The 10,921-nt window shown below is 48.7% G+C and overlaps 1 protein-coding gene across 5 annotated transcripts in view; it reads right to left on the bottom strand.

Annotated features, from left to right (window-relative positions):
* Window positions 1-3,757: 3,757 nt before the first annotated feature.
* The window catches only part of MLLT6 (MLLT6, PHD finger containing), a 99,773-nt gene continuing 92,609 nt past the window's right edge, over window positions 3,758-10,921 (bottom strand). For all 5 annotated transcript variants that reach the window (XM_035134403.2, XM_060281452.1, XM_035134401.2 and 2 more), the window contains 3 exons: window positions 9,611-9,719; window positions 7,053-7,409; window positions 3,758-6,498 (listed from right to left, as the gene is read on the bottom strand). In XM_035134403.2, coding sequence (XP_034990294.2) covers window positions 6,454-6,498; window positions 7,053-7,409; window positions 9,611-9,719 — 511 coding nt within the window. In that variant the 3' untranslated portion in view covers window positions 3,758-6,453. The remainder of the gene's footprint in view (window positions 6,499-7,052; window positions 7,410-9,610; window positions 9,720-10,921) is intronic.

Genomic DNA, 10,921 nt, shown 5'->3' with positions numbered 1-10,921 from the left:
TATTTCTTAATGATTTTTTTCTTCCTTCTTTGGTTAGCAATGGGTACAGCCTTTAATTTTAAACTTCACAGAGGTTTACATAGTTTTAAAGTTGTAAATGCGCCTTTCCACCTGGAAGATTGTATCTGCTTGCAGAAAAGAAATACAAATGAGTTCTTTAAAAAAGGACTGCTTATATGGAGGACCTTTAAAAAAATATAAAGTAAATTTATAGTTCCCTTGTGAAAAGCCTTGCCAGCTCAAAATGCACTGGAATAACTTTTGGTCATTATTTCTTTATTTATTTAAAAATTCACTTCTGCATTCCACTGCTCAATGCAAGAAAAGGCAACCTGTGGGTCCCCAGATGCTGCCAAGCTCTGAGAGCCCCAGTCGCAACACCTGGAGGACCACAGATGTCCCACTCCTGCTTTAGCACACTGCCCTCTACTGAGGGACTCCGGAAATGCTCTTGTTCCCATTATTCCCTTTCTTCTCTAAGTGCACATTCTGCTGACATTTTCTCACATGGGCCACTCTGGCCTGGTTGGCGAAACCCAACGCCTTGATCAGTGCTTGCATTAAAATGGGGGTGGCTGCCCTGTGTCCCCTCCAGATGTTGTTTGTCTCCAACTCCCATCTTCCCCAGCAACGTGGCCAACAGTCAGGAAATGATGGGAGTTGTGTTCCAACAACAACTGAAGGACACCCAGTGTGGGGAGAGAGGAAGGAGAAAATTGCCACATATCACTCTATGCTTAGTTAAATTTGAAGGGGGAAAGCCCCAATTATTTTAGATTCTTAAAGTCTTTGATATTAATTATTATTATTTATTATAATAAAGAACAGTGAAGCAGCATGAAAAAAATATATTTTAGCTACATTACCATAATTGCCAAAATATATATATACATCTTTTCCTCTTTAATTAAAAATAACAACTACCAAGGAGGGGAGGGGTGTTAGGCACAGGCAAGGTACTAAAACAAGACATTAGCATCAAAAGATGGGTATAAAGAAATATACCCCAGTGCAACCAAATGTGGAGATTACTCCTTTTCCTCCTCCAATTTTTATTTTTGTCCTCTTCCTGCAAAGGAAGAGACTCCAGTGCTCTTGCCCCGGTGCTTTTTCAAAGCACCACAACTAGTCTGCCTTACGTACAGATTTTTCACATTGACCTTAATGCCTGTGTTAGAATCATGGAGTCATGGAATTGTAGAGTTGGACCCAGGAACAGGCTCGGACAAACTCTCTTCTGAGGTTTGATGAGCTTCTGGCATTTGCTCACCCCTCCCAGCCAGTTCCTCAGCCCTTATCAAAACATGCCTCCCTTCCAGTTCCGGGCTATCAGCCAAGTCCGACAGCTGAGCCTCATCACTTATCGGCTCTAACCTAACAGACCCTGAGGGTCATCTAGTCCAACTCCTTGCAAAGCAGGAATTTCAATTAAATCATACATGACAGATAGCCACCCAACCTCTGCTTTTAAAACCCCAATAGTTAGGATTTCAAGTCAGTTTCATTCCTGGGACACTGTTCCTGAACTCCCAAGTTTGTTGGACAGGTGCTTTGGCTGGAAAAGGTGCAGTAAGGACAACCCAAATGACTGATCGGCTGCAGGAGCACCTTCCCTATGAGGAAAGATTGAAGCATTTTTGATTCTTAAAAAAATGGATGAATTTCACAGCCAAACGTAGCAAACTGCCAAACTACATGAAATGCTGGAGATCTGTGACGAGATGGACTGAGAGCCACCAACTTGGATGACTTTAAAGGAGGACTAGGGAATCTTATGGAAGATGAGGCTACCAGTGACTACCATGATGGCTGTGTTCTCCAACCACTGTCAGAATGCCCTCATAACTCTTGATAGAAAGTCATGTCCCAAACCGGTAAGCTTTGTAGGAGAGAACATTGTGGCTGAAACAGACAGGATGGAGGTGATAGTTGCCATTTTTAAAAAAGAGCAGGTGCATTTGGATGATTCCAGAAATAAGTGCTTCCTCCCATACCCCACAAGCCTCTTTACCTACACAGTCTCTCTCTACTGACTGTCTAAATGTTAGCTTGAGATCTATTCCGATCCAAACATTTAGTAAAGCCAGTAAGCTTTCTTCCCAGTCAGATTTCCACACTTCCAAGATGAGTGACTTCCCTAGATAAAAAGAGTCTGGCCAGCATGACCCTGCAACTTCAACAGGTTATGCAAGATGAGAAAACTGGAACGTATTTTTTTCACAACCAAGGGTGAGAACAGATGGACTTTAAAATGTGGTGTTTCCCCCCGCAAAGTGAGCTGCCCAACTCCTCCACACCCCTGTTCTAATTCTTTTGGCAGACCCATTGAACAACAAATTAAACTGATTGAATAACTCGCCTTGCATTTCCCTCTATGTTTCAGGTGAGCTCTCTGCCTCCCATCCATATTTAAGTTCATCTGATCTACCATCTGCTTAGTGACTTAAAAAAGATGCCCTCAATTTTTAAAGAGACCGCCACAACTATTTGCCAGATCATAGATGTGTGGAATAAACGCAGGGCCCCAAGTACACCCTTCACCAACTCTTAGGTTGGTATGTGCTCCTATGAGCTCATAGGAGCATCCTAGGACAAGGAGCACCCGTAAGCAAGCTGCTACATTTGCACAGGGTTGTGTGCATCATTCAGGCATTGCCGTTTGACCTGAACATGCTATTGCCAGTTATTTTCTTTTGGACTCGGGAGGGAGGCTGCATGATTTGTGGTGGCCTAATGGACACCTAATGGAGAAGGGGACGACAGAGGACAAGATGGTTGGACAGTGTTCTCGAAGCTACGAACATGAGTTTGACCAAACTACGGGAGGCAGTGCAAGACAGGAGTGCCTGGCGTGCTATGGTCCATGGGGTCACGAAGAGTCGGACACGACTAAACGACTAAACAACAACAACAATGGACAGAATTGGCATACTTGAATGCATGTCCTCCTTCCCCACAAAATTCCTGTATTGACACCTCTTTAGATAAATCTTTTGCCTGCCGGGACAAGCTCACTACTACTTGAACCGCAGCATCCCAAACTGAATGCCAGCTGCCCAAACCATCTTTCCACTCACTAGCTCCTTTCAGATGTAACCCAGAGCACAGATTAATGTTTTTCAGGGCATTATTTCCGATGACCAAATATATGGTGGCCCGCCTAAAACGTGATAAAATCCCCCATACTTCCTTACTTCCAGGTGAGTCTTCGAAGCCACAAAGCATGCCTCGTGGGTTGGACTGGGCACATAGCATTCCTTAAGTCAAGACAGGGCTGGGACTGGATTTTGAGGATAAATATAATCCCACAAAACTGCTAGTGGAGGGGGTGAGATTTCAGAACGCAAACCTTGAAAGTGTAATGGGGTGAATGTGGGATTCTCTCCCCCACTGCACATGCATGTGATGTGTGAACCCCAAATCTACCTACCCATGCCAGTCTGCTGGCACGCATTTCCCAAGCATGTGCCTGCCAGTTAACACAAATGCAGGGGTAGGTGGGGGAGGCATTTGCAGGGTAGGGTGGACAAGCGGTAGAGGGCTGCTTAAGCCTTCTCATGCCTGCTAACTCACCCATTCATATGCTATGCTATGCTACACACACACACACACACACACACACACACACACCGCTGATTTTCTCTGCAGTCGGGCTTCTTCTGGCCTCAGAGCCCAACTGGGTGAAAAGCACTAAAAAGAAAGAGGAAAAAAAGCTCATGTTTCTGCTTGGTTGTTTTTGAATATGCCCCTCCCCCCCCACCCATAGCTGCCAAGTTTTCCCTTTTCTCGCGAGGAAGCCTATTCAGCATAAGGGAAAATCCCTTAAAATAAGGGATAACTTGGCAGCTATGCCCCCACCTCTCAGTGTTAGGAGTGGGACCAGGGGATGGGAATCATGTTTTTTTCTTGTACTGTTGTGTAGTTGTGCCATCACTAGAGAGGTACAGGTCTGTCTCTCCCGACCATTATGCACGAAGCCTTGTGCTGCCTTCCTGCCCAGCCAATGCCCTGACCCTTCCCTCCTCTGCTTACAGAGTCCCTTTCTTCTCCAAACCATTCCCGACTGTGAACTTGCCCCTTCACATCTGCCTATTTTCACCTGTGTGCTTCTTCAACTTGCCTTCTTTTAGGGGAAGTTCAACGTGGCCACTTCAGGAACCCACCTCAAGGTACTTCCCTCCTGCCTCCCCCTGCATATTGAATCAGATTTAGTTGGGAGTCCGTGGGTATGTGGGTAACAATTGTGCAAATCCAGCATTTATTGGCAGGAAACTTTAAAAAGTCAAACCTGCAATTCCAGGAAGAGGAAAGTTAGTATGGCTGGGAAGAATATATCACCGCAAACCAGTTAGAAGGGCAAAAGTCCACTGGCATGGTTGGATGAGGAACTCTGCAGGTGCTGGCTGGGCATCTGTTTCCCCAATCCAGCTGCCTGGTGGCACCACGGATTCCCAACAGGAGTCTGAGGACAACACCAACCAGTTGTTTACAGGGGCTGGATGTGGTCCTCCCCCGACTTCCAACTCTGAATCAAACAGTTGATCTGTGCAATTGCTTTCTTAAAATACAGACAATTTAAAACAAAACAAAACACCAGCGATCCAAGGCCACAGTTGGGCAGTTGGACAAGAGCCAAGAAGATCCACACCAAAATGACAGTGAAGGACAAAACTGAACTGGAATGTGGCAGAAGTGCTGGCCTGGATGCCTTTCCAAGATGAGTCTGCTGTCCAAGCAGTAAGTGCATAATGTTGATGGGGATTTCTGTCTGTGAACGCTCTGCTGAAAGGGTGGGGGAAATGTCAAGCGTCATTCCATTTTCTAGCTACTCCTTAATTAGTGCCAAAGCTGCCATGATGAGAAGCTGCCTGGTTTCCATGTGCTGCTCTTGTCAGTTTCCAGTAGTTTTCTGTTGAACGAATTAAAAAAACAAACCCACACACCAAACCCCTACATCACATTCACACACACACACAATGTGGAGCCAGGTATATCTGTTTACGTGAAACGAAACAAACCAAAGGATGAAATCTTGAAAAGATGCTGTAATTTCTCTCCCCGCTCCCCCCTTCCTCTTTACTTCAAGCATCCAACTCATCTGTGGGGCAGGTATTTTTCAAAAAGGGGGGAAAGAAAAAGAAGAAACAAAAGCAAAAAACACACCGGGGGGGGATGAATTTGAACAACAGTGGCCATTCCTGTGGTCATCACCACATGCCCAGCACCGTTTGAAAATAGTGCAAATTGGAAGAGGTGGCTGGGATGTGCCCACAATGACCTGGAGGCAAGTATGGGTGGGATTCCTCAGGATATCTGACTTGGATCCCCATTTCCCCTCATCACAACATCCTTTAAAAAATACTTAAAGGAGAATGGAGCTGATGCCCTTGCAGAGGCATCTAGTTACAAACTGGAGATGGGAGAGGGCTCACACTGGTGGGAAGACCAATGCTCTTGTCAGCTAGGACCTGATTTAGCTTAGAGCTTTTGAGCGGGCCGGAAGATGTTCTTCACCAGAACGGAACTGCTTTGGAGGTGGAAGGAACAGCTCCTGCCCTTAGATGAAGTCTCCACCCTGCCTCTTTGCTGTTGGCTTTTGGGTGGCTGGTCTGACGGAGTAGAAAAAGGTTCTTTTCTGGAGGGGCTGGAAAGCACCCTGTTGGTGAGCGCTGATTGTTTGCAATGGCCTTGTTAACTGCAGGGCACCTAACAAAGCCTCCTGAAGGGTATGGAAGAGAAGGGTCATACTCAAACATGAAAGCAAGGGGTTGTTTCCTTCAGGTCAGTGTTTAAGACCTCTGGCTGTGGGAGATTTGGGAGAACCGAGTGGCTTTTTCTCCCAGCAGAAATGCTAAGAAAGGCTCATCTGTGTGCACTTCTGAAGACCTCCAGGCTCTCACTGCAGGATTCTTGCGTGGGGTTTCCAAGTAACGCCTTCCGAATCTCAACCTCTTGTGCATCAGAGACCTCAAAAGCTCCACCCTGTTGCCGCAGCTGGACCTTTCCGCTACCTTGCGCCTTGCTGGATTCCTTATCCCTGGTTTAGAAAATGCCCTGCTCTGCAAAGATAGTATTTCTTCCAGGACCAGGTGGCCACAGTCCGATTAGTTGATCCTACCCTCGAGGGGGCTGTCTTCAGGTATCTGATTAGCAGACCGTTTCACCATTTCCCCTTGGGAGTGCAACATCTTGTGAAATAAGTGCAGCATCACAGACACAGCTGACAAGGGAGCTGGGTGTTGTTCGCTCAACCTGCCTCCTTTGGAAGGGTTCAGTACGACGTGCTCAGAACCGAGGAACGTAGACTCCTGGCTCACCTTTGCTTGGCACTGCTCTGCCCATGGCAGGAAGACTCCCTCTGAAGTCTTGCATGTGGTTGCTCTACGTCTCGGGATCCGTGGCTCAGGCACAGATTGCTTTCCTATAGCAGAGAGCAGCCCAGTATCGCCCAAGTTAACCTTTGTCCTGAACTGGGGCACCTCCCTTTTCATTCATGCCCTAAACATGAAGATAAAGGAAGAAGCACAGGACAGTCTAAACTAGTTGCGTTTATAAAAGAATAAAAGAAAAAGCAATAAAAGAAAAAGAAAAATGTAGGAAATTGCAGCATCCACCACAATAACAGCCCTGCAAGCCTGAAGGCCATTCACCTGCACACTTCAATTTCCTATGAAATCTTCACATTTCTTTACTCCTTTCTTCTCCATCTAGTGCTTCCTGAGGTCTCTGTGTCTTAGTTCATTGCCTACTCTAACCCTCCTTCCTTCAGCCACCTTCCCTGATCAGCTCCCTTGTCTCAGACAGCCTCTCCCACTAGCATTTCCAGCCTTCATCGCCCCTTCACCCAGACCCCTTATCACCTCTCATTTCCTTCTGAAAGAATCCAACCTGTCCCTAGATTATGTAGATTTCCTCCTGCTCTCCTCAAAGCAGCTGTGTGCTTTGTGATCATTCTACAGCTAACCCTCTCCCCCCTAGCTGGAAGAAAACCTGTGAACATTCTGTGACATCACAGCAGCTAAGCTGTTGGCAGGCAATGCCCTGATACCCACCATTCCTTTCTGGCTGCTGTTGTCACCTTGCAGGTTGAGGAAAGGGTTGGTTTGTGCGGCGAGGACAGGTGGGATAGTTGCCCCTGCTGCAGCTGACATCAGGCTGTTCCCACTGGTGCTGAGTGATGGGGAAGCCATCAAGGAACTGGCTGGATTAAGCTGCTGAGGGGAAATGGAGGCCAGGAGGTTGCTGTTGGCAACTGAAGCTGCAGGGGCATTGGAGTGGAGGAGGGATGTGGAGGTAGCCGGCCCGAGGCCAGTCATGGACAGCTGGGAGGAGCTGGCCATCTGGAGCCGCTGCAGCTCCCTCTTTTGCTGAATCTGTTGAATCATTTGGAATACCAAAGCCTGCTGCTCCTGGGAAGACAAAATTACAAAGGTCAGCTGCAGAAGGATCTTGGCAGCTCTCCCTCCAGGCCAACAGGAGAGAAGAACTAGGGGAAGGAGTGCTCCCATAACTTAGGTCTGCCACCCCAGTCATGGGCTGGAGCAGGAAGGAAAGCTCTGCCTGAATCAGGATGCCACACTATGGGATTTCATCTGTTTCTTGAGGTGCCCCCCACAGGGATCTCCACCCCGCAGTTCAAGAGCCACTGCTTTGCCTACTGTCTCTACACCGCTCATACTGTTACGAACCTCTCTCATAATTCCTCTGCACCCCAATCTTTGTGTGTCCCCCCCCCCAGATGGTCCAGGCTTTTCCCATCCTTTCCTGGAACTTCCACCCCAGCCTTTCCCCTACCTCCCAAGTGTAAGAAGCCAAGGCACCCATGGGCGTAGCCAGGATCATATCTAGGGGGGGGGCAAGCCGTGGTCATTCAGGTTGTGACATTTCAGCACGGAAAAGGCGAATGAAACCACAATTTTAAGGTGGTTGCGATTCCTACATTTCTGCTTTTACAGGGGGTTGGACTAGATGACCCTTGGGTCCCTTCCAACTTTACAATTCTAAGATTTAATAAAAAGTTCCTTACAACATAATGCAATTTAGTCCCATATGATTAAGCAATTATAAACAAATGAGTCCCCCACCCCAGCCTGAGAATAATGCACTCAGGTAAACTGGTGCAAGATACTTTGGTCGTTGGCTACATCCAACTAAATCCTACTTAGGGCAGACCCTTTGAAATTAAAGTCTGGATTTTTTATTCATTTCAGTGAGTCTACTCTGAGTAAGACTAGCACCCGAGACAAGTGTGTGTGTGTGTGTGTGTGTGTGTGTGTGTGTGTGTGTGTGTGTAGGAGGGCAAACGAGGGCTGAGAGCAAATCTAAAAAGGATGGGACAGCTGCATATTCCTGCAATGCAGAGGGTTGGACTAGATGATCCTCATAGTCCCTTCCAACCCTACAATACTATAATTCTAGGGCAGGCATGTCCAATATGTGAATCCTGAGGTCCATTGCAGGCTCCTCCTCCTCCCTCCTTCTGAAGCTGGCTTGCCTTGGGGGTTAGAGCTCATGGGGAAAGCATGGGGGAAAGCCCCCTTAGTGCTCTATGAGTTTGAGGGAAAGGCTTTAAAGTAGGGGAAAGAAAGGTGGAGTAAGGGCTTGGGGATGCTGCCCTGAAGTCAGCTGTGATTTAAAGCAACAGTAGGGGAAAGAGAGGTGGAGTAAGGGCTTGGGGATGCTGCCCTGAAGTCAACTGTGATTTAAAGCAACAGTAGGGGAAAGAGAGGTGGGTCTGCCTTATTCCTTCATTGGAGGGAGGGAGGAACTTTTATGTCACATCATTTGATGAATTGAGTAAGGACGCTCACCCCAAACACACTAACCACCCTAACACTCCCGTTCGCGCCACAGCTACTGCTCCTCTCAATCGACGAACCAAAAAGCCAGGCCGAGGGCCCCTCCGCGCCTACAAGTCTTCTCCAATCGTAAGAGCTGTGAGAAACGGAGGCTGAGCTTTTCGCCCAATCCTAGCTCTCTTGCCATCCAGCGATACTTTTAAACTCTCGTTTACAAAGGGAAACGAAGCCCAAACGTGGGAAGGAAGGAAAGCAGCGGTGCATGGGAAGGGTTGGCGATGGGCTTATTCTAGACACTAGACTGCCCCCCCCGGCCTACGCCCCTGTGTGCGTGTGTGTGTGTGTGTGAGAGAGAGAGGGGGGGGGGCAGAGAGACAGAAAGTGAGAGAGACAGAGAGAGAGGCAGAGAGCGGTAGAGAAACAGAGAGAGACAGGCAATGGGGGGGGGCAGAGAAACAGAAAGTGTGTGTGCCCGTGAGGGAAGCGCAAATTCTTTCCAGCCTGAGGACTCCCCGCGCCCCCAGTGGCAGCTTCGGGAACTGCAGCCCCCTTCCCTGGTCTGGAGCTGGGCGAGTCGGAGCGAGAGCTGAGCCCTTTCCCTTCTGGGCGGCTGTGTTGCCGGCGGGATGCCTGCCTTCTTCGCTCAGCTGCTGCCTTAACCATTTAATTTTTTGCTTCTAGAGGGGGGCAGCTGCCCCCTTCTGCCCCCTGGCTACGCCTATGAAGGCACCTCATCAGCTGCTTAGCCTCCTTGCCTGCTACAACTGTGGGCGGGGCCAGCAGGAGGAGCCAACCAGAGCAGAGGTACTTACCGGGTTGAGTGGTTGCGAAGTCAGGAGCTGCTGCAGCTGCTGGAGATGGAGCTCGTGCTGGCTGAGGAGCTGCTGCTGCTGCTCAGTCAGGTGGCTTGTGCTGGCCATGCTGGAGAAAGGGAAGAGGGACAAAGCACCGAAGGGGGTGGGTTAGAGAGATATCTCCAGAAACAGTGGGCCCACACCCCAAAACATTGGTGTTCAAGACAGAAAAGCCAACTGACACCTCTGGTTCTAATTTCTCCCCAATTAACACCTGCAGTTAATTGGGACCCCTGACCATTAGGGACCCCTGACCATTAGGTCCAGTCGTGACCGACTCTGGGGTTGCGCGCTCATCTCGCATTATTGGCTGAGGGAGCCGGCGTATAGCTTCCAGGTCATGTGGCCAGCATGACAAAGCCGCTTCTGGCAAACCAGAGCAGCACATGGAAACGCCGTTTACCTTCCCGCTGTAGCGGTTCCTATTTATCTACTTGCATTTTGACGTGCTTTCGAACTGCTAGGTTGGCAGGAGCTGGGACCAAGCAACGGGAGCTCACCCCGTCACAGGGATTCGAACCGCCGACCTTCTGATCAGCAAGCTCAGTGGTTTAACCAAAGCGCCACCTGGGTCCTGCTTAAACCTCCCCAAAACAAACAAGAGCTGAGGCAAGAGGAGTGCTGTTTGGGTCAAAGAGGGCTTGAGAAGAACTTAATGGTTCACTGTGTCACCTGGGTCAGATTTGCCTGCGTCCCACTCTGCCACCTTCCAATGGCACTGAAAATTGGCTGCGTTAGGAGGCATGCCAGGCATGCTCTCTCACCTAACCTCATGTATAGGAGGGCAACGTGCGACGTGGCTCTTATACAACCTCACTGCACTGCCCTCGGACGCTTCCCATTTGGGCACCTGGTTGATCACTGTAAGAACAGGATGCAGGACTAGCTAGGCCTTTGGTCTGACCCAGGAGAGCGCTCATTTCCCCACTGCCTTATGGCAAGAGACCAGGCCTTGTTGATGCAGACAAACTGGTGGACCAGAGAAGGCATGAGTATTGCTCACCTGCTGTCATGCTTCCCTTATTCTGTCTCCTTCCCCCACCTTTGGTCACTTATATGCCTTAAAGGTTAGAAACTCTCTTCCCTTTTACTTGCACCCAGGTACCATTCCTGCAGTCACAGAACTGCAAGGTGCATGTAGCCCTAGTTTGGATCTTTCCAAACTGCAGGTTGGACTACACTTCAAGGCAGGAGGAATGTTTTTCACACATTCCCTGTTGGGCAACCTTCCAAGGGCCACATGGCAATAGTGGGCAAGGTCAGGGTCAG

The sequence above is a fragment of the Zootoca vivipara genome, chromosome 13 (assembly GCF_963506605.1).
Source record: "Zootoca vivipara chromosome 13, rZooViv1.1, whole genome shotgun sequence".
Lineage (NCBI taxonomy): Eukaryota > Metazoa > Chordata > Lepidosauria > Squamata > Lacertidae > Zootoca > Zootoca vivipara.
The sequence above is the reverse complement of the archived record's forward strand: the minus strand, read 5'-3'. Positions and strand labels throughout refer to the sequence as shown.